Source organism: Eriocheir sinensis, chromosome 28, assembly GCF_024679095.1.
Source record: "Eriocheir sinensis breed Jianghai 21 chromosome 28, ASM2467909v1, whole genome shotgun sequence".
NCBI classification, from domain to species: Eukaryota; Metazoa; Arthropoda; class Malacostraca; order Decapoda; family Varunidae; genus Eriocheir; species Eriocheir sinensis.
Window position 1 is genome coordinate 5,193,344 of NC_066536.1, and position 21,647 is coordinate 5,214,990.

The 21,647-nt window shown below is 42.2% G+C and overlaps 1 protein-coding gene across 2 annotated transcripts; it reads right to left on the reverse strand.

Annotated features, from left to right (window-relative positions):
- Positions 1-370: 370 nt before the first annotated feature.
- Positions 371-21,432, reverse strand: LOC127004405 (N6-adenosine-methyltransferase subunit METTL3-like). 2 transcript variants are annotated; one of them, XM_050872064.1, is made up of 11 exons: positions 20,843-21,432; positions 18,657-18,840; positions 16,500-16,627; positions 14,463-14,590; positions 14,125-14,251; positions 13,476-13,653; positions 13,191-13,387; positions 11,083-11,227; positions 10,323-10,470; positions 2,617-2,792; positions 371-875 (listed from the first exon to the last, which is right to left on the reverse strand). In XM_050872064.1, the coding sequence occupies exons 1-11, from the start codon at positions 21,240-21,242 to the stop codon at positions 767-769; spliced, it is 1,920 nt and encodes a 639-aa protein (XP_050728021.1). In that variant the 5' UTR covers positions 21,243-21,432; the 3' UTR covers positions 371-766. The 2 variants fall into 2 exon arrangements, with proteins under 2 accessions (XP_050728021.1, XP_050728020.1); XM_050872063.1 differs by having other exon boundaries at positions 18,657-18,843; positions 20,843-21,431.
- Between the last annotated feature and the right edge of the window lie 215 nt (positions 21,433-21,647).

Sequence of the window (21,647 nt, forward strand, 5' to 3'; positions counted from 1 at the left end):
GATAGGTTAATTTCAGGAGGAGGTGTCCTGATACCCTCCTCTTGACGAAGGGAAATTGTTCCAGAGTTTACCTGCGTGAGGGATGAAAGAGTGAAGATGCTGGATAACTCGTGCGTAAGGGATTTGGACAGTAAAGGGATGAGCTTGAGTAGAAAGTCGTGTGCGGCGAGGCATTCAGTTAGCAAGTTCAGAAGTGCAGTCAGCGTGAAAATATTGATAGAAGATAGAAAGAGGCGGAATTTAAGAGGTAGAAGACTCGGTTTTGGGTATCTTTATGCCCCTAAGAGTAGGTAGTTTACATATTCCTTCCATAGCTCATTTCTTTCAACCTGGGCTAATAGTTTGTAAGGATATGATTTGAAAGTTCTGACAAAGATTAATATTTATTATGAGAAATGTCATAGCAGTATTTATTTTAGTTCATCTGTTTTATTTATAGTAAAAATACAGTCATTTCAGCTATGATAAAGTATCCCTTTATATCATTTTAAAATGGACAAATGTTAAAACTCACTGCCACCCAAATGGGTCCATCTGGTTCAGTTCCCACCAATATAGTAGTACAACAAATGATTTTAATTTGTACAAACATTAGTATTACATTGATTCCATGATTTTTTTTCATGAATTTTAAAGCAGAACCTGTTGCTGAGTCCCAAAACTTTGTACATAAAATTTATACTGTTCCATGGTCTTAACCCTAGCAGCAAATTATCTTTGCTATTATCTTCTTCAATACAGTAGAGAACTAAACAGTCTTTGATCCCTAAGGGGAAGGCTTGCGGCAGATACCATTAGGATAACTTTCCTTGAAGGCCTTAACAAGGTCTTCTTCTAGCAGATTGACACCTTCCAACTGATTGCCAAGGGTCACCCTGGTGGAAAAAATACAATGTCAGTGACCTGCAAAAAAAATATACTACAGCTACCACAAGAGGTAAGAGGCAGTGTATGATTATTATGTTTCTTCAAAAATAACTTCCTCACTTGTAATTGATAAAAATAATATGCAGTAAACCCTAGCTTTAAGGACCCAATTGTTCTGGGCCATTGTGGAGTTGTGGGCAGACAAGATAATGTTATTAGGTACTGTAGTTAGGAGGCTACAAAGAATGTGTCTTCCATGTGGCAAATTTCTTCACTCAAAAACTCATCAATACATATTCAAAGAGCCTGTAGAAAAAACATGATCACTACACATTTTGGTTCACGTGTCATGGGCAGTGAGGTGGTGAATCTATCAGCCTTGTTCAATGAGAATAATAAGGGTGTTTACAATGAAGAACTTGTATTAAAAGCTAAGGTGAAAACACAATAACAGGTATAAGTTGAATAAATTTTATGTTCAGAAAGGAAATAGACAAGATCTGGTTCATGAAGTGGGTGGTGGTGGATGAGTGGAATAAGCTGGGCAGATTTATAAATAAGGGTAAAACAATTGAAACCTTTACAGGAAGGTTAGGACAGGAGGGAATCTGATGAATAACCCATCTTCAGAACCTGCCATGTGTAAGTCATCTGGCCTCCTTGTAGTCTCCATAAATCCTTATCAATTAGTTTTCTGTACACTTTGTAGAGGGCAGCGTTCCCTGAACTTACAATGAGAAAGTCAGGGAACAGAAGCTGGCCATTGGTCTCTACTGTGAACTGGATTTTGGGTGCGCTTGGTTTAATTTTTCTTTTAATCTCACCATGTCAGTTTGATTGTCAGTGATGACTAGCACATCATCAATGTACCTGAACAACGTTGCTGCCCTCGTTAGCAGCCACGAGTAGTATTCATTCTCCTGGACTTCCATGAACAGGGAAGCCATTCATCACTGCACTAGATGGGGACCCCATCACCAAGTTGGCAGCATTCTTTATTATTGAAAGCGAATGAGCTGAACCCTACACGCCTTGCCACTAGTTTCATATAATCTACCTGTGTGGGGGTTCAACTCGTTCTTTTTCAACAACAAAGAATGCCGCCAACATCGCAATTGGGTTCCCATCTAGTGAAGTGATGGCTTCCCTGTTCATGGAAGTCTAGGAGAGTGAACACGACTCGCAGCTGCTAATGAGAGCAACAACGATGTTCAAGTACATTGATGATGTGCTGGCCATCACTGATAATAAAAACTGACATGGTGGGATTGAAAGAAAAACTGTTCTAAGTGTACCCAAAAATCCAGTTCACAGTAGAGGAAACCAATGACCAACTTCTGTTCTCTAACGTTCTCGTTGTAGGTAAGTTAAATGAACACTGCCTCCTACACAGTCTTCAGAAAACCAATTAGCCTGTTCGAAGCTGTGCATTTTGATGCCTATTACCACCAAAATATTAGACATGTTCATATAACATCATTTGTATATATTTGTACATAATGAAGCAATTTTTATCATATATAAAAACCCTCATTACGTAAATGATTAGTCAGCAAGTAAGTATGAACAGTATAGCAAAGAACCTGCAATTTTGCCAACTCACAGATTTGAAAATTATAATATCACAAGTTTATTTTTTGCACCATTTAGTTTCATTTGTTTCGTGTATAAAGAATCATAACTAGAGAATTTCTCAGCATTACTGTGCTTCATTATGCAAGGAAATAGGGCTATAAGACCCATACTTACCAGTTGGGCTGCACGTTGTGAGGACGGCCAAAGAGCTCCAGCTTGCGTGTACCAGGGGAGAGACGCTCAATGATGCCATAGATCTCATCAGGTTTGTGGCTGGTGGCACGTACCTCAGCCACAATCACATCACCATCTAAGCCGCGATTTATCTTGGGATTGCCCTTCATACCCACCTAATGAAGTAAGACAGTGTTTATTGACATATCTGAAGGATCTTATTTCTTTACTAAAACAATTTTCACATGTATTAATACGGTCAAACCTCGGTTTACGAGTGCCTTAGTTTACGAACAAAAATTCCACAAAAATGCCTTGGTTTACAAGCGGTGACTTGGTATATGAGCATCGTGCTTGTCATTTTTTTTTTTTTTTTTCTGCCACCCCCCCGGATAGGGACACAGGCTATATGGAGGCTGTCAGGGTCAAGCACGTATGTCCCTCCCAGGGGGGACAACAAACCCTTGCTGGGTTACGGCTCATGAAGGGGAGGGGAGGATGCCAATTTACCGACTATCGGCTGACATCAGCCTAGCTGACCAAGTCGGTCTTTTGACAAGGACTGGCGTATCTCTTTGTACAAGTTGAAGACGTGAGCGTGGGTTCCCTTTGTTCGCTGCAAGACGAGAGAGCTCAAAGCAGAAAACAATGGGAATAGAGTTAGTTAGAGCTGTCACCTTGATCTAAAAAAATAAAGAATGCAAAATCCCATTCTCCAATACAGAGCGAACCCATATTTTAAAGAACGAATGGCAACCCTAAAATTTATCTAGCCTGCCATGAATGACAGCCGCTGCCCACTGCTGGTGAAGACAAGAGGAAGGGGGAAGAGACGTTACGACGCGTATTTTACATGTATTTCAGGACAACCCTTGACAAACAGTTTTATGGACTGGTTTTGTAGTTCACCCAAAAATGCAGTCACTCCAGTTTTAAAATACTGAATTTTATCTGCTTAACCATTCAGACTGGCAAATACGGAACAAATGGCGTTCTGTATTTTAAGGAAAGGGTGGCAAGTTTACAACAACCCTGAGGACTCCTCTGGCAATTTATGGCCTTCTTAAACAATCAGCCATTCTTGAGACTGTTTTTCACCTCCCTCCCGTAATCCGCCAGAGCGCTCTTTCTTGTCCATATGATTGGATGAACCAACACTATATCTCGTTTTGTCACTCATCAAGGACAACACGCATTAATTTAGTCACAGTTATGAGATCCACAGTTCATTAGGAATATTTCATTAGCTGCTTAGTGTCATTCCATGCGACAGTTTCTTAAAACGTCCTTTTTCTCTACAACATATTGACAAATGGCATCATTTCACTTTCTTGTTTCTAACGATAGCGATGTTTTCATACCAGGAAGTTCTTACTTATCGTACAATGGTGCTTTCAAATGGTCTGTGGTGCAGCAGTAACAATAACAGTAAGCTCGTAAACTCTATATCCACCCCCACCTGGTAGGGTTACCCATAGGAAGCTTAGGAAATGGTCATCACTATAGGCCTATGGTCTATGGAGGTGCGGCCAGCAAGACAGTTGCCGTACCCAGCCCCGCTGCAGCTTGCGCAGGACGCCCGATTCTTCCTAAGAATTGGGGGAAATTCTTGAAAATCTGACACGCCAGAATAAGAAACGCAAGAATTTAGCAAGATTCAGGAAAATTCTTGCTCGGTCTTGGGTAATTTTTGACCGCCAGATGATGGCTCCAGTTTCAGTCTACGTTGTAAACTCGTAGAAATAGCATCTGTGCGCTCGTGTCATGTTTTCAGTACTGCAGTGTACATTCTTTGTGTTGTAACAATGTCCCCCAGGAAGATAGTTAAAAGGGATGGTGCTGCAAAGAAGAAAACAGGAACGGGGCGAGCCTCGGCAGCTTGTATGCCCTCCTGGACGTGACTGATTCCCGTTCACCCTCCATTTTGGACAATACGTCGGGATAGCTTCACAGTGGTGATCGAACGTAGTTCCTGTGCCTTGAGAATAGGGAAACTGCGGCTGCTAAACCCCAGTGGAGAGAGAGAGAGAGAGAATATCAATATCACCGAGATATCCACTCAGCCTCACTCGTGTGAGGAAGAAATGAGGGACACCATGAGCAACTGGCTAGTAATGGTACCGGTACTGTACAGTATAGCTGGTACCATTAGTACCGGTACCTGCCCACCCCCATTGTTGAGTAGCGTGGCAGCGCGGGTACTGTATTGTTGTTAAAGTGGCGTGTGGGAAGAACTGAGCTCAGCTGTGTGGCCGCGGCTCCGTGTGAGTCCAGTTGTATGAGACATCTGGTGACCACTCCATAAAATATCGCGTATACGTGAAAAAACGTGTAAATTAGACATTTATTTGGATTTTGGACCCAACGTTATTTAAAAAACGCGTAAACCAAACGCGTAAATCGAGTTACCTGTATGACTGTATATGGAAATGTATTGTACAATGTGGTGAAAATGGTACAATTTAATGCAGTCATACACTGTTTATACCAATACATTCAATCTTTTTTCAACATTTTGTTAAACAACCTGAAAGATAAAATCATCAGAAAAGTAGTCATGTCTTGAACTTTAAACCAGGGCTGTTGAGTTGGAGTCGACTACTTTTGGCCGGAGTCAGTCAGTAAAACTATCACCAACTATGACTCCTTTACATAATCAATTCTTGATATAAAGTCCTTGGCTGCACTGCAAGAAGTGTTGCCACTTTATGGGAAGTTTCCACAAATTTGTGGGAGAGGCAAGTTTTTGTGCGAGCTCTTGTGGGGAGATGTTAAAAAAAAAAAAATTGATGTTTTTTGTGTTAATGTGGATTGATAGTCTGTAAATTATGAGATAAATTACTAGATGATGTCATAGAAGACGTACCCAATGACACGTGCCATACTGGGCGAGCGATTCCTATAACATACATGAATGTATCTCCACTCTCGTTTCAGCACTGAATCTGTGCTAGGCTGCTCAAAGCTTAGCATAGGGTTGCCAGTTTTCTCCTCTTAAGGACAACTTGTCCTTTATGATATCTGGATGTCCTATTCATGCTTAACAAAAAAAAGCCTGGCTGAATCTGTGGTCGTAATGTGAACTGACCGAGTGTAGTTAACCCTTTCCATCCGTGACGCAGATGTCGGCGTCACAGTATGGAAAGGGTCAAGAGGAAATGGAAGAGGATTAATCCTCTTCTAAACCTCTCAATCCTCCTCTAAATTCCTCTTAATCCTCTTCCATTTCCTCTTAAGAGGTTTAGAAGAGGACTAACCCTTTCCATACGGTGACGCCGTTGGATGCCTACGTCAGCATCGCCGGAGTGAAGGGGTTAATGTAGTGCAGTGTTGTGTGGGTGTAGCTGGGTCTGATGGGTGGTGTGTTGTTGGGTATGGTGTAAGGCAGGTGTTCTTTAAGTAGTGCCTCTATACCCCCAGGGGGTATCAAAACTGGTTCTTGGGGTATTCAAAAAGGCATACTGGAAAATATGAAAATAAAAATAAGTCCATAGAATTCAGCTGTTTGTTCATAGCCGTCCTGTTTTCTCTTTTTTACAGGAAATTAAAAGTTGGGAGTAGTAGGCTAATATTGGAGAGGGGGTATCAGGTTGACTTGGGAGTTGAGCTTTGGGGTACTGGGGCTGAAAAACTTTAAGAACCACTGGTGTAAGGTGTGATGTAGCTGGGTCTGATGCAGGGTTGGAAAAAACCCAGGTTTAAAAAAAAAACTCCGTTTATTTTTTTGTTTATTCCTCATATTTATATGTAAACCAATTTAAATAAGCAATTAAAAAGTAGTCTAGAGTAAAGCAAAAGGTTTGAAGTATTATCTGAAGGATAGACACTTGTTTAGGTCCTGTTGATACATGTTGTTAACTTGTACTGTACAGGAAACGAACGGATGAGGCTTGACTACCGGTCACTCTGCACTCGTCAGTTCCTCAGCCTTTTATTTACGTTAGCAAGAAAAATCACGTGGCTAGTTTGGTTCAAGTTGTCTGTTTCTATGCAGTTAATTTAATATAACTGATAACTTATGCCACTTCAAGAGCAATTTTGAACGGGGTTCCCGTGGTAGAGTCTCGGCCTTGCGCTTCGGCGGGGTGCCTGTAGCACATGGGTTCGAGACCTATCAGTTACCATGGGGGTGGAAAGGTGGGCTCTTTCCGGCACCCTCAGCCCTGTTGTTGGGCCTCCTCCTTGAAAGAATTGGGTATCTCTCTACCAGCCGTCTGGGGGGTTGCGCGGCATGCTCTGCCTTCCTCCATTGGGGTATATCCCCAACGAAATACCAAAAAAAAAAAAAAGTGTGGTATGGTGTGTGTGAGGTATGGAGTGACTGGGTGTGGAGTGAGGTGTGTAGTGTCGTGTGGCTGGGTGTGATGTGCGATGTGGTGTGGGGTGTGGTGTGGTATGATCAGGTTTTGTGTGAGGTATGGTGTGATTGGGTGTGATATGTGGTGTGGTGTACTGTTTTGTGGTGTTGCTGTGATGTGTAGTGTGGGTGGGTGTGATGTATGATATGGTGTGGCTGGGTGTGGTGTGAAGTATGGTGTATTATGTAGTGTGGTATAAGGTAAAGGTGGGTGCATACGCTATAGCTGTGCGTGGCTGCGGTGCTCATCTCTGTCCATTGGCCCTTTGAGCCTGTGGTAGATAAGAACCAGTTACCCCGGGACATGGGCCAATGTGAAATCCAGGATGATGATTATTGGGGCATTCTGTTCTTGGCACCGCAACTGCAGGGTCATATGGCGTTTCGTGAAATCCGGGATTGCCACAGTTTACTTTTCACAGGTTTCCCCAGGTATCCATTTATCGACCAGCCTGAAAGGGAGGATGAACAGCTCGGTGAGCTGCACACCAACTGCCTGGGCCAGGATTCGAACCTAGCCTCACAGAGTATTATCCAGGCATGCTGATCACTAGAGCACGGAGGCGGTGGCTGAATCGACAGAGTAACACCACCGCGTTCAGGAGGACGCGAGTTCAATCCCCGCCCGGTGCCACCAAGCTGGGATTTTTCAGCCGCCGCCGAGTGGCTTAAAACTACCCACATGCTGTCCAGAAGACCACCTATCAACCCGGACTCTAGATTCTAGGATTAAAGATGAGCTCCGGGAGGGCAGCATGAGCCAATGCAAGATGGCGCCACTATAAACACTCGCCTGCGCCAGAACGGGCTGGGCCGACCATCAGGACCCACCGGGAAGAAGCCTTGGGCCGACCATCAGGCCCCACCGGGAAAAAGCCTACCAGCGCTATAGGCCGCGACGTAAAAAAAAAAAAAAAAATATTGTGTGTGGCTGGGTGTAATGTCTGGTGTGGAGTGGTGTGGCTAGGTTTGCTGTGTGAGATGGTGTGCCTGGGTGTGATGTGGCTGGATGTGATTTAGGGATGTACCGACCGATACCAAAATTTTGACCGATACCGATACCCCAATATTTGACCGATACCGATACCTGTGCATTAATTTTTTTATACAACAATTCCAGCAGCTAAAAGGCAATATCAAATGTTAAGAAAAAATAAATACTACTCGTTTTTCCACCGCAGAAGGGAAGAAAAAAAGAGGTAACCAGTGGTGGCCTGAAAAAAGGTGTCCATAGATCCATAGCCAGACATGCTGACCACTGCACCACGGAAGCGCTTAACCCTATACAGCACGGCGAGGCAGCAGTGCATGGTTAACCTAAGTGTTAACACCCACCCCCATGAGTTTCAACAAGGGGCGAGGGAGGAGGCGCCTCGTGAGGTCTAGTTGACTCAGCAAGGTTAGTTTTACCTTAATTGCCATACATTTAGGCAGCCCTGGCAGCGTGCCTTGTTGTGGGGCAACCATCTGACTGACTGAGGCAGGCAAATGAGGGGGTTCCGCCAATCCTGCGCCGAAGCTACTAAACCTGTATTGTACGCGTACGCGGTACCAAAGGCTATACTGTATACCTAGTATTATATATTTGTATTCAAAGTAATATGAATCTTATCGTTTAAAGTGATGAAAATTAAATCACGGGAAATTCCAAACTACGTAGTACCATGATACTGGATAATTACACTTTTCTAATATTTTTTCAACAATTTAGAAAATCCAATTTCTGTTGAACAAAATTATTTGCAACTAGTGACATGTGACGTACAAAACTCCTTCAAGTATCGGTAGAAAATCAACTGATACCGATACTCTTAAACTGTGCCAATACCACTGATACTGATACCGATACATCGGTACATCCCTAATGTGATTTATCATGTGGTGTAGTTGGGTGTGGTATGAGGTATGGTGCAACTGAGTGTGAGATGTGATGTGGTTGGATATGGTGTGAGGTATGGAGTGACTGGGTGTTATGTTTGGTGTGAAGTGGTTGGGTGTGATGTGTGGTGTAGTATTGTTTGGTGTGATGTGTGGTGGTGGTGTGGCTGTTTGTGATGTGTGATATGGTGTGCCTGGGTGTGGTGTGATGTGTAGTGTGGTGTGGCTTTATAAGATGTGTGGTGTACTGTGGCTGGATGTGATGTGTGTTGTGAGGTAGCTGGAGGTGATGTGTGGGGTGTGATGTGTAGTGTAGTGTGGCTGGGTGTGATGTGTGGCTGCATGGTGTGGTGTGTTCAGTGTGATGTGTGGAGTGGCATGGCTAGGTGTGGTGTAATATGATGTATAGTGTTGCTGGGTGTGGTTTGATTTGCCTACCACAGTACTGCAGAAATGGGGGAGGGGGAAGGGGGTCAAGTCGGAGTTGCAAACTTAAAATTTCCTGGAGTTGGAGTCAGAATTTTTTTTATATCCAACTCCACACCCCTGCTTTAAACCATGTAGCAGTGACAAGTGTCTGAATAGTTTTCACAATTATGTAAAAGTAGCAACACTATATTTCAAAATTTCACTCAATTTCTTTCCCACAGTTTGTGATTAGTGGCATGGTCTAGTGCATCTACTAAATTATAAGTAATATAGTTGAACCAAAGTACACCTGCATTCAGTAGCAGTGGGTGAGAGAACAGATAGCGGAGGTGACTAAATTAAACAAGTAGGGGGGGTATTGTGGTTAGCACACCTAGCTATGAAGTTACGTGCCTAGGTTCAATCCCAGCCCTGTAGAGTAGACAGTACACCCTTTCATGCTGTTCAATAAATGGGTACCTGGGAAAGTAAACTGTGTTAACCCAGATGTCACATTTGCCCTGTGTCCCAAGGTAATGGGTTGTCAGTCACCACAGGCTAAAGGGTTCATGAGATTGAGATCAACACTGAAACCACATGCAACTTAGCATATGCCCCCAACTTCTGTGAAGTATAAGAGCATGGAAAGGGAGATTAAGTACAGTTAGCACTCATCTGTTCCCCATCTACACTAAACATTCTCAGTCTATCCTTAACTCAAAATCTAAATTGGAAACTTCATCTCTTACTAAATCTTCCTAGAATTTAGGCAATGTGTATCAGTGTTCCTAATCTCGACACGCAAGTCTAGTTTACACCCGTGCTTTTCTACCCATAATGATTCCTACCTCCACATAGGACCGTTTTTGTGAGAATAACTCATTTACTTGAATTCATTGATATATTTACTGGAGAGAGATTCATCACATGTTGAGTGACAAGGTTTTACATTACAATACTAAGTGCTTCTTTTATGCAATTCCCTAGAGTAAATATTTTCCTAATTACAAAAATAAAATAAAAATTATGAATAATGAGACCAAAATTAACATGCAGACCTTACCAGACAATGCTCCTTGCCATGGTTCAGCCAGTGTCCTGTTCTGCCAGTACGAATGATCCTCTGCAGCTGGTTGGTCTTGACCCAGATGATTTCATCTACACGCTCGTAACCCCACAACTTGAGGCACTCACGTCCCAGCTCCATTGCCCTGAAACACACCATATGTCACCACCACCTGCAAGGGTCACAGATGTTTGTCAAGAATTATCTAAACATATCACATACATGTTAAAATTTTTGAGGTCAAATATGAGTTCAACTTATAAGGATAAGGTGGACTCTCTGTATAACATGATTTTATTAAAATTTTATTATAACTAAGACCTGAATTTAGGACACATTTTCCATAAAACATGATTATCTTTTATATTTAACACTAATTAGGGACATAATAAAAAAAACTCCTTATGAGAGAGATAAGTTGATAAAACAAAAAAACTGTGGAGTGATGCCAATAATGGTGCAGCAGACAAGAGACTGATTCCCTCCCAGCCAGTGATCAACCAAGTGCATAACCATTTTGGCTGCTGATTGGCTGAGTCATCTTCTCAGCGACGGAGTCCTTCTTTGCCCCTCATTGGCTTATAGCATGAGCAGTGCAGCCACTCACTGGTTCAATCAAACTGAAGGTGAGTGAGTTCCTCCTAGCCCCTGATTAGCTGAGGGGTTGGATATCATGGCTGCTGACTGACTGCATCAGCATATCAATGATTGCCTCCCCTTTGCTAGGAATACACACCAGTGAATCTGATGGACTAACCTGCCAGTCACCCAGAGAAAGATGAGTCCCTCATCCTGCATGATAGGGATGTTAAGTTGCCTCATTTCATCGTCAGACATGGTGCCGTAGGGTAGCTCCATATGAATGTCCCATGGTGGGTCAGCCATGATCACTGCAAATTTTCCTGTTGGTAATTAGAAAAATGCTGTAACAAACAGCCAGACCTTGCCCATCTAAATATTCCATTTACAGAATGACTGTAGACCTGTAAACATTAATTTTATGATTATAATTACCAAGCAATGCAAAACACCATTGCATCATGGTTATGGGTTTCAATGCAACAACAAAAAAAAAGGTTTGGCCCTGTCTCAGTGCTGTTCTTTTATGCTGTAGTTGACCAGTTGCTCAGTCTCTCAGTGGAATACTACTACTACTAAAACCAGAATTAAGAACATAAGGAGTCTGCAAAAGGCTGGTAGGCCTGTACAAGGCAGCTCCTGTGAATCTGACCCCATCTAACATCATTATCCATGAATTTATCTAATCTATTTTTGAATGTGACTATTGTGTTGGCACTCGTAACATGATTGCCAAGCCTGTTCCACTCATCGAACACTCTGTTGGTAAACCAATTTTTGCTTATGTCCTTGATGACTCTGAACTTATCCAGTTTAAACCCATTACTACATGTCCTACCCAGTTCTTTTACCATCAGAACCTTATTAATATCCTCCTCATTAAAGCCCTTCATTCATTTATAAACCTTGATCACGTCTCCTCACACCCTTCGCCTTTCTAGAGAATGCAAGTTTAATTGTTACAGTCTTTCCTCATATGGCAAGTCTCTTAAACTGTGAATCATTGTAGTCATCCTTCCCTGTACCCATTCCAACATTTTGGTATCCATTCAATAGTAAGGTGACCAGTACTGAACTGCATAATCAAGATAAGGTCTAACTAATGCTAAATATAACTTGAGGATGACTTTGGCACTTCTGTTACTTATGCTCTTTGAAATGAATCCCAGTATACTGTTTGCTTGATTTCTAGCTTGAATGCAGTGTACCCTTGGACAGAGATCAGAGATCAAACCTGGGCCTGCAGATTTGTTGCTAGGCATGTTAACCACTACACCATGGAGGTTGACAAAGGAGCAATGCAAATTAAAAAAAGGCTCTACAGACTACAAAGTCATCACCAGATGCCCCTCTGCAGTTTATCTACATTTCTATGTTCAAAGTGGCACCATTTTGAGATTTTTGACCATACCACTGAGTCAGTGAACTGACGAGAAGCCTGTGGCAGCTGGTGGAATCAGTTTCACCATGAGCCCTATTTGATTTTTTTATCTATATCGTGAATTAGTAAACCTACGTACAAAAAATATACATAGCAAGTGCCAACTGTATAACCAACCCCTAATGAAGAATGAATTTCAAAACATCAAGAAAATTATTTTCATATCACTCAGAACAATTCATCATTATCATGTCACCCCATTTCCAGTGGTCAAGGTGAGAAGTAAAACCAGCCTTTTTAAAAAGCAGAATAAAAATGTACAAATAACAAATATGAAGTCAACTGGACACTGTCCAGTGAAATGTATGTGTATGAAGAGAAGATATAAAGGAAGGAGAGGGTGGAAGTGGGATGGGAGTGGTGTTCAGAAAGTGTATAAACGAATTCAAGTGGTTATTGAATATTTTTCAAAACTGAGGGAGGGAGGAAGGCATATTGTGGGGAGACCTATACTGTTGCCAAACCCCCTGAGGGTGGTCTGTGAAGCAGGTATGAAATTAAATATAGGTTGAGTGACAGAGGTTTGTACTTCTTTAAGACTCTGAGAAATAGTATTTGACTCAAACCTTTGATGGTATGAGGGTCATTAGGAGGTGGTGAGGTGTTGTGATTATAGCCTATGCTTGGATGAGATTATGTCATATTCTTCTATGGCTAAAAACATTTTTGCAATTTCAAAAGCTTTCATTCTACTTTGCTTTCTTAAGAAATGGGACATATGAATATGTAAATGTAATAACATATGCACACCTATATATACAGATAAGTGAGTAACCCAGCAGTTAAAAATATCTTCCTAATTTAACTTTAAAGCCAAACAGCAGGCAACAATCTCATCACAGGACCTAGTATGGACATGTCGAGAAACCTAAGGTCACACTGGATCCACTGTGGGGGAAAGAGGATGGTTCGTTCTTCCTGCCGTGGACGCTCCAAGGGTGCCATCAGAGAGAATGGTTGTTCTTGTTGTTGCTGCTGCTGTTGTTGCTGCTGTTGCTGCTGTTCACTCACTCCTGTGTAATCAACTTCATAGTGGACGTATCTGAAATAAATAAGAAGTACATGAAATGTCTTTCTTTTTCACTGACTGGAGTAAAACACACACCATGTGAAAAATTGAGGAGGCTGACCTGCAGGTGTCCATATGGAAGCAGGTGTTGAGAAAGGAACAGTCCCCGAGCGACTCATCTGTGTGCTTCTGAATGATTTTCCGGAAGTGTAGGCGTCCACACTGCAGTCCTCCCTTCTTTGTAGTTCGCTCACATTCCTCCTTAGTACCATGAGGACAGAACTCCTGCACCTTGGCCCCTGCAACATGTCATATCACAGACAATGAGTGACACAACCACACTGTTGTGGAGATGACTATTGCTGTGAATGACAAGACACAGCAAGAAACCCTTGCTGAAGCAGGCTCCCTGTCCTCAGTTAGCTCTTGCAACACATAGTTGCACATCAAAAGAAAAGCTAATGAGTCAGAAAGTGGGCTCACTTCTTTAAAAGTTGAGAGAGCAGTTGTTAAGTCTTTCATCACATCTGTATCCTACCAAAAGGCCCTCCCTTTGCACAAATTAAACCTGTTTCCTGTTACTAACATGATACTAAGTGGGCTTTGGAGGTGAGGGGATGGGAGGGGAGACCACTCCCATAAGTCAACAATTAGGCTAAGTCAGCAGCCTCTGTTCCAGCTGTATTCTTTTACTGCACTTTAACTTCAAAACCATGCTATACGTACACTCAACTAATAATAAAAAAAATTAAGAACTCCCCGTCTCTTACCTCCCTGGGACCTAAAACGCTGAGCAATGCTCTGTTCCTTAGCAGTGGGTTTACTTAGCAGCTCCATGATCTCTTCCCCAACCTTTTTAGTTTCACGTTCCCGAATACTCTGGGCTGAAAGGAGGCTCTGGAAAGAAGAAAGTGATCATAAACTTGTAAAAGAGCTCTCTTGTAAGATAGTAAATAATAAATAGTCTGAAACAGTGGGAAGCCCTTGGAGTTTCTATATGATTTGATATTTATACATAACAAAAAGAGAGAGAGAGAGAGAGAGAGAGAGAGAGAGAGAGAGAGAGAGAGAGAGAGAGAGAGAGAGCAAAATAACATTATAATAATACCATAACATCATCCTCTTGCCTATCCTTTCTCTTCTCTTTGTCATTCTTCACCTCCTTGGCTTGGCGTGGCACTTTGGAGGGTGGCTCCTCGGAGGTGTTAGCACTGTGTTCTGCGGCAGGACTCTCCTCTGAGGTGAAGAAAAATAGTAAGGAACCAAATTATTTATTTTTATATTTTTTCACCAGAATTTACATCAACATACAATAGCCAAAAAATAAAATGTTTTATGTACAAAGAATTAGAACGTTTGACAAGCCAATCTCCATCTCTAATTTGGTACAACTTGGGCCCACAAAAATTAAAAGTGGGCTATACCAATAATGAATGGCAGTTGTGTGAGCATGGAAGTAAAGGGAGATTTGAGAAATACAATAATAGTACCAACCCTCACATATGCAAGTGAAATGTGGGCCTGGAATGAAAGTCAGAGGTCTAGAGTGCAGGCAGTGGAAATGAGTTATTTGAGGAGTGTTTGTGGTGTGAGTAGAATGGATGGAATGAGTAATGAAAGTGTGTACGAGCATTTTGGAATGTGTCACAGGGGTGAAGGGAAGAAGTGTGGTGGAGTGGTGGAAGAAGTGAAGCGACAGACCTTCAAGTGGTTTGGCCACAGCTACAGTGTTAGGTCTGAACAGCAATAGAAAGGAATCAGATCAAATGGTGAAAAGTATGAAAAATTTCCTTGTGAAAAATTGGGAAAAAAGACAGAATTGTTGAAACTTACCAAACAGGAAGTGATAGAAGAAAGAAGTGAACAACCTAAAAGCAATAAAAGCAGAACAGGTTACAAGAAAAAGAAGAAGAGAAGACAGTCTGTTTACCACGTGCGAGTAAAGGCAGCAGTGCTCTACAGTGGAGTTTATACAGCCTTTTTTAGTTTATCATGGCCTCCAAGCGTTCCTCCATGTCTTCTTCAGGCGTGAAGAAGCCATGACATGTGATTTATGTGTATGTAAAACTATATAACAATGCTTAGAAATGCCTTAGAAGTCCATTTTTTTTATTCGATCAAGATGGAAGAACAAAACCCTATTTTCCCTATTTGATTATAGTCCCGTCGATAGCGGATTCGTGGATCACGGGAATCTCACGGAACCAAATACCCGTGAACGGCGGGGGGCTTCTGTATATTCATAATACGACTGCATGGTGTTATGAATGGCTTGGGATTTGAGGGAAAGTCAATAACTCCGTAAACCTTCCATTTCACATGGCAACGTGGGGGGGGAGAGAGAGAGAGAGAGAGAGAGAGAGAGAGTGTGTGTGTGTGTGTGTGTGTGTTCACTGTCCAGGTAGTATTTCACAAATCTTCTCAATGTGGTGACACCAAAGGCCATTCCAAAGTCTCCAAGTGAAGCCAAACTCTGAGCTAAGGTAATTTCTTCCTGTTCTCAATTACCCCTTATGGTGTTTTCAATTACCCCACTCAAGTAATTGGTTACCCATCCAAAAACCAATCATCTCACCTGGTAGGTGGATGCACACAGCAAGTCAGAGACAGTCAGCAGTCATTCACTAAAAGCACAGCCTTGTAATTCAAAAAATTAGTGTGCAGTGAACCTTAGCAATCAATAACCTGAAATGGTAAAAAAAAAAAATCTTCCACATATCTAAGAAAATAAAAAAAATTCCGCCAATGTTTTTGAAACATGTCAGTATATTGTTGGTCTTCATATTCAGCATCATTAATATAACCTAGCAATAAAAAAATAAAAAACTCAGTGTAGTTTGTTTTCAATTACCCCTTGTTTTCAATTGCCCCACGTGTCCTCAATTCCCCCATCATACGGTACCTAATAAAAATGTTAAATTGAGTTTCATCTCTCCTCTGTTACTTACAAGTCTTCTTTCTAACACTGATCTTGTTATTTTCCTCATTACTCCATCCATGTAGATGTTAATCTCACAGGAGCATTACATAATCCTACTTATATTTTTTATTGGTAATCACTTGAAGCAAACTATCCCAAACATCCTTGATAAAATGTTGCCCAGGTTTTCAGCACACAAGACAGAATAAATATCTAGGAGGTTACCTTGCTGGGAAGAGATGGTGTGGTGTTTTTTTTCTTTGTGTTCGGCACCTAAGACTGCCGTCACTCTGCTGTGCTGCACTGCTGTGACTGTTATGGTTGTGTGGCCCTCCCCTCCATCTTGGGTAATGCTGCACAGAAAGGATATCTTTTTACCTTCACAATAAAGTTTTTAGGAAGTACCTATTTACCACTCTTGCATTCAATTAATAACATGATCACATAAACCTCAAATAATTGTATTGAAACTGTTCTAAAACTAAAATGTGCTTCAGAAAGAAAATAATCACTATTATATCATGCCAGAGGGGAAGGTGGAGAGAGGTGAGATAGAGGAGGCAATGAAGAAGTTAGGAGTAAGAAAGGCCCCTGGAGCTGATGGCATAACAGCAGAAATGTTGAAGTATGGAGGTGTAGTTGTGGAATGAATGTTATGGATATGTAACCTAGCATGGGAACAGGGTGAGGTGCCAGAGGACTGGAAAAAGGCTATTGTTGTGCCACTGTACAAAGGGAAAGGAAGCAGAGGTGATTGTAATAATTACAGGGGAACAAGTCTACTCAGTGTGGCAGGAAAAGTGTATGGAAGGGTTTTAAATGAGGATGAAGAAAATAACTTAGAAAAGTGTAGGCGATGAACAAGGGGTTTTTAGGAAAGGAAAAGGTTGTGCAGACCAAATATTTGTAGTGAAAATGTTAGTTAAAAAATAGGTGGTGAAGGATAGGAAGCTGTTTGCTGGTTTCATGGAGCTAGAGAAGGCAGACAGTGTTGAAAGGAAGGGTTTATGGGATGTTCTAAGGATATATGGTGTAGAAGGGCATTTGCTGGAGGGAATCCGATCCTTTTATAAGATGAGAGAGAGTTTCGGTGATAGTGTGGGTGTGAAATTGAGATAGGGGTGTGGTGATGTCATAATGGCTTTTTAATGTGTACATGGACAGTTGTATGAGAGAAATGAAAGCCAGAGTGGGGGAGAATCCAAGGCTGAAAGTGAGAGGTACAGTACAGAGGAGTCAGCAGATGCTACAGTATTGTTGGCAGAGAATGAGGGAACGATGCAGAGGATAGTGGATGAGTTTGACAGGGTATGCAAGAGGAGAAAGCTGAGAGTGAATGCTGGAAAAAGTAAGGTTAAGGTATTTGAGAGGGCAAGAGAGCAGGTCATTGATTTTGCAGTCATACAGAGTTAGAGTAGAGAGTACAACGAAGTGTAGGATATGGCTGGGGAGGAGACAATGGTGGAGGTGACAGAGTTTAAATATTTAGGGATAGTTTTATGCAAGCATGGAAGTATGGAAGGTGAGGTAAGGGAAAGAGCAGTGAAGGGCAGACAGGTAGTAGGTGCATTGGAGACTTGTGAAAGGAAGTGTGAGCATGGAGGTAAAGAAGGGAATAAAGAACAGTATTATTCTGCCAACTCTGTCGTATGCATCAGAGACGTGGACACAAAATGAAGCACAGGAATTGAGAGTATGTGCATTGGAAATGAGTTATATAAGAGGTGCATGTGGTGTTTCAGGATGGAATGGAGAAAGTAATGAAAGCATGTATGAGAGGTTTGGTATGGGTGTAACAGTGAAAGGAGTGGATTGTGGAGTGGTCGAGTGGGTGAAGCGTGGTGTGCTGAGATGGTTTGGACACATGATGAGAATGGGGGAGAATGAATTTGTGAGGAGTGTGTATGAGGGAAGGATTGAGGAAGGGGGTGTACAAGGGGATAGCAGACCTTGTCACCTCCTGAACCAAGCAATTGTTTGTTTGCTTATTTTGGGCATAAATCAATCTGTTTGGGGGAATAACAAATGTTTGTGACCATGAAAGTGCTAATTTTCACCATTTTCAGGCAGGAATGAAGTAATTGTGTTTTAAGGTGTGGGGCTGAATTCTCATGCACTGTTTCCATATTTACAACCCGTTTTGACCTTTCAGGCAACTTACTACCTATTCATCCCATGAACTTGTTTGTTGGAAAACCACAGGATTTCAGGCAAGAGAATTTTGTGAGGACACAGATCTGTATATACAGATATGGCACCTGGTTTGACAATACTGGTGTCCAAACATACACAGACCTGGCACTTTAGGAGTTAATGCTTACCTAAATGCAGTGCTAAAGTTTCTTTCAAGGCTCATGCATTAGAAAGGAGTTCTTCACTCACCTTATGAGTTCTTTATAAGCAAACTTCTGCAGAAGATTATCAATGTCCTTGGCCTCGAGGCTTCTGCCAAGTTTATTGGCGAGAGTAAGGGTGAGGTGAGCTGCAGGTACAGGAGGTACTGCCCCATTGAGGCACTCAAGCAAGGCACACTCCAGGTTCCAATCCTCATTTCCATTGGAGGCAGCTGCTGCAGATATCATTTATGGTTACACTCATGAGTCACACAGACCCCATGGTCCAGACTTGTGGTCTGTCCCTTAACAAGCTACTCTTTGTTGTCTGTGCTCAACCATTTCGCGATCATTTTTTTTACCTGACCGTCAATACCTACTTGCTTTTTTTAAAAGTAATTTTATATGATCGGACTTTATCAAAAGCTTGGAAATCAAGCGTCCAGTGATTTGTTTCGTCATAAACAGTGAAGTGAAGATTATAAAAGGTTATAATAGATTGATAGGCAGGGATTTTTTGTTTGGAAGCCATTGTGTAGTCCAATTTATGAGTGGCTTTTCAGGTACTCCTGGTTGTCTCTCTATTTGTCCTCAAGTCAAGTACCTACAACCCGAGGAGTTAGACTAATGGGCCTGTAATTACCTGGTTTTTTTGTCTCTTTAAAAGGTGTGGACAATGATTACTGACTAAAATATTGTAGGCAAGAAACTAAGTCTCAAGTATATATAGACTGCTACCGGTATTCTTTAACATATATGTTCAAGGTAAAGAAGCTAAGTTTCTACTGTAGTTCAACACAAGGGCATTCAAACCCAATGTTAACCTTAGGAATAGCAACCAATCACCACTAAAATAATAACCTGTTGACTTGAGGTAAGGGGCCAAGATGATAATCGCAGGCAGAAATCAAATGTGCAAGTGGTGAGTGGCCAGGGACTTGATTACCCCTAAGGACTCAAAAAAATCTAAGGGGTGACCCCGGAGAACGAAAAAACACCAGTTTTTCTAGTACATTATTCTTGAAAGCATATGTGATATACTTATAATACCACAAATGAAAATCATAGTGAAACAACTAATAATAACAATTAGAAATAAACACTTAAGTTCTGTGTGTGCACATGAGGTAAAGGACTTTGCTTTATGTTCTAATTTCCTTGTATATAAAAAAAAAAATCAGTCACAACTAGCCGTGTGACTGAGTTTCTAAGCCTATGTATGCGTGTATTTAGGTCTAAGGTTGTCAATTAGTGTACTATTTCAGATGCAGAACAATAGCGGTCACGAGGAAACAAGGGAAATCTTAGAAAACGGAGGCATCGGCACGCAGGACACTCGTCCCTTTACAGAATCCACCAGTATTTCCGCTTATGAGTCACTCGTCCTTTAGGGGTTAAAAACTCACAGTATTTCATAAATTAAAAATTAATTTTGCCTCATGAATTTATCTCAAAATAGTATGCAGCTGGGGGGGTTCACATATGTGCTGATCCAACTTCTGCTCTGAAAACTGTGGAAAAAGAAACCATACCTAACTAGTGATCAGAGTCCCGCTTTTTTAAAGTTTGTCCTGCTTTTTTAGGTGTCCCTAAAATGTCCCACTTTAATGACATCTGTCTCGCTTTCAATTATTCGGTATTGAAATATCCCATCTTTAACGTGAAATACCTACTGATAATTATACATTTTTACAGTCTTTAATGTTTCACTAACTGGTAACTTTACACAAATTGTACTCGTACCATCTATACTCCATACAGGTCAAGGTAAAGATAGCTATGCGTAGATATATCTTTACCTTGATACTGGTACAGAGTTTGTATGGGACGTTGTGCCTCTGACTCTACTCACATTAATATTAGATTTGTATCACTGGCGTGAGGTGCACTCTCTGTTAAGCACGAGCGCGTGTATTTACCTAGTTGAAGTTTTACAGGGCCTGGGCTTACGCTCGTGTGGTCCCGTCTCCGTATCTGTCCAACTTTTCCTCAAAGTTTTGCACACTCTTTGCCGATACTTCATCATTACTTGGTGTGTTTCAAACCTCTATATTTCTTTGTGGGAAGCTGTATTGTTTTATGTCTCTCAAGCATCTTCCCTTCCTCGGTGTGTGTGTGTGTGTGTGTGTGAAATGTCCCGCTTTCAGCTTCAGTAGATCTGGTCACGTTAACCATAGTGGATATTCAGAGGGGCCTATTATGACTTAATCATATCCCTGCTGTTGGAGGCCTCACCTGGCGGGGCCGGGGGCGGCGGGGGCGTGGCGGGGGCCAGGGCGGGGCCGGGGCTGCCGCCGCCGCCCACCACGGCGCTGAGCAGCGTCTCGCGCTCCGCCCGCCGCTTCTTGATCTTCTCGCGGAACCGCTCCCTGTTGCTCTTGACTCGCTGGATGTTGGCCCATGTCTCGTCCCCCATCTCGGCGGCCAGCACACACGGCGGCACGGCACGGCACAGCACTGCACAGGGAGGCACGGCACGCACCACACGTAAACAAACACCTGTCCACAGCTGGACGTGTGTTAGAGCCAACACTTCCGGCTTCGGTGTGTTCGCACGGCCGCCATGATGCCACTCCCATAATAAGAATAATAAAAGAAGGAGAACAATAGTTTCTTCATTAAGAAAGCTAAGCATTTATTTCCTTTCTACCCGCTCCCTATTTTTAGTTTTTTCTTCTTCATTTGAGTGCTTTGAGGCCTCATTTGTTGTGCGAATGAATAATAATCTTCCTATGCCCGTGCCTCATCAGATTTTAGACTGCGGTACAATAGACTCCTTCAGAAAACAAATACACACTCGTCACCACAACACACCAACACTAACAATTACACTTGATTCACTTCCCTCGATCCCCTGCACACCCGGCTCCCCCGTCCCCCCAACTGCCGACACAAATATGCGTGTTTACGGCCGGGTGCCCTGCGCATCATTCATCCAGATCCAGATCCTAATATATTAATGGGACATATGTGGAAACACAAGCTAGGGGTTCGAAGGAGGCGGAGCACCCCCCCCACCCCATTAGGTGGTTACATGCAC

Bases quoted from the DNA above. Each gene is read 5' to 3' on its own strand.
- LOC127004405 (XM_050872063.1), bottom strand. From the start codon at position 21,242: ATGCTTAGCTTTCTTAATGAAGAAACTATTGTTCTCCTTCTTTTATTA. The intron at 18,844-20,842 runs GTGAGGCCTCCA...TGATATCTGCAG, and splicing joins GCCGCCCCCGGCCCCGCCAG to CAGCTGCCTCCAATGGAAAT. The intron at 10,471-11,082 runs GTTAGTCCATCA...GGTGTGTTTCAG, and splicing joins TTTCTCTGGGTGACTGGCAG to GGCAATGGAGCTGGGACGTG.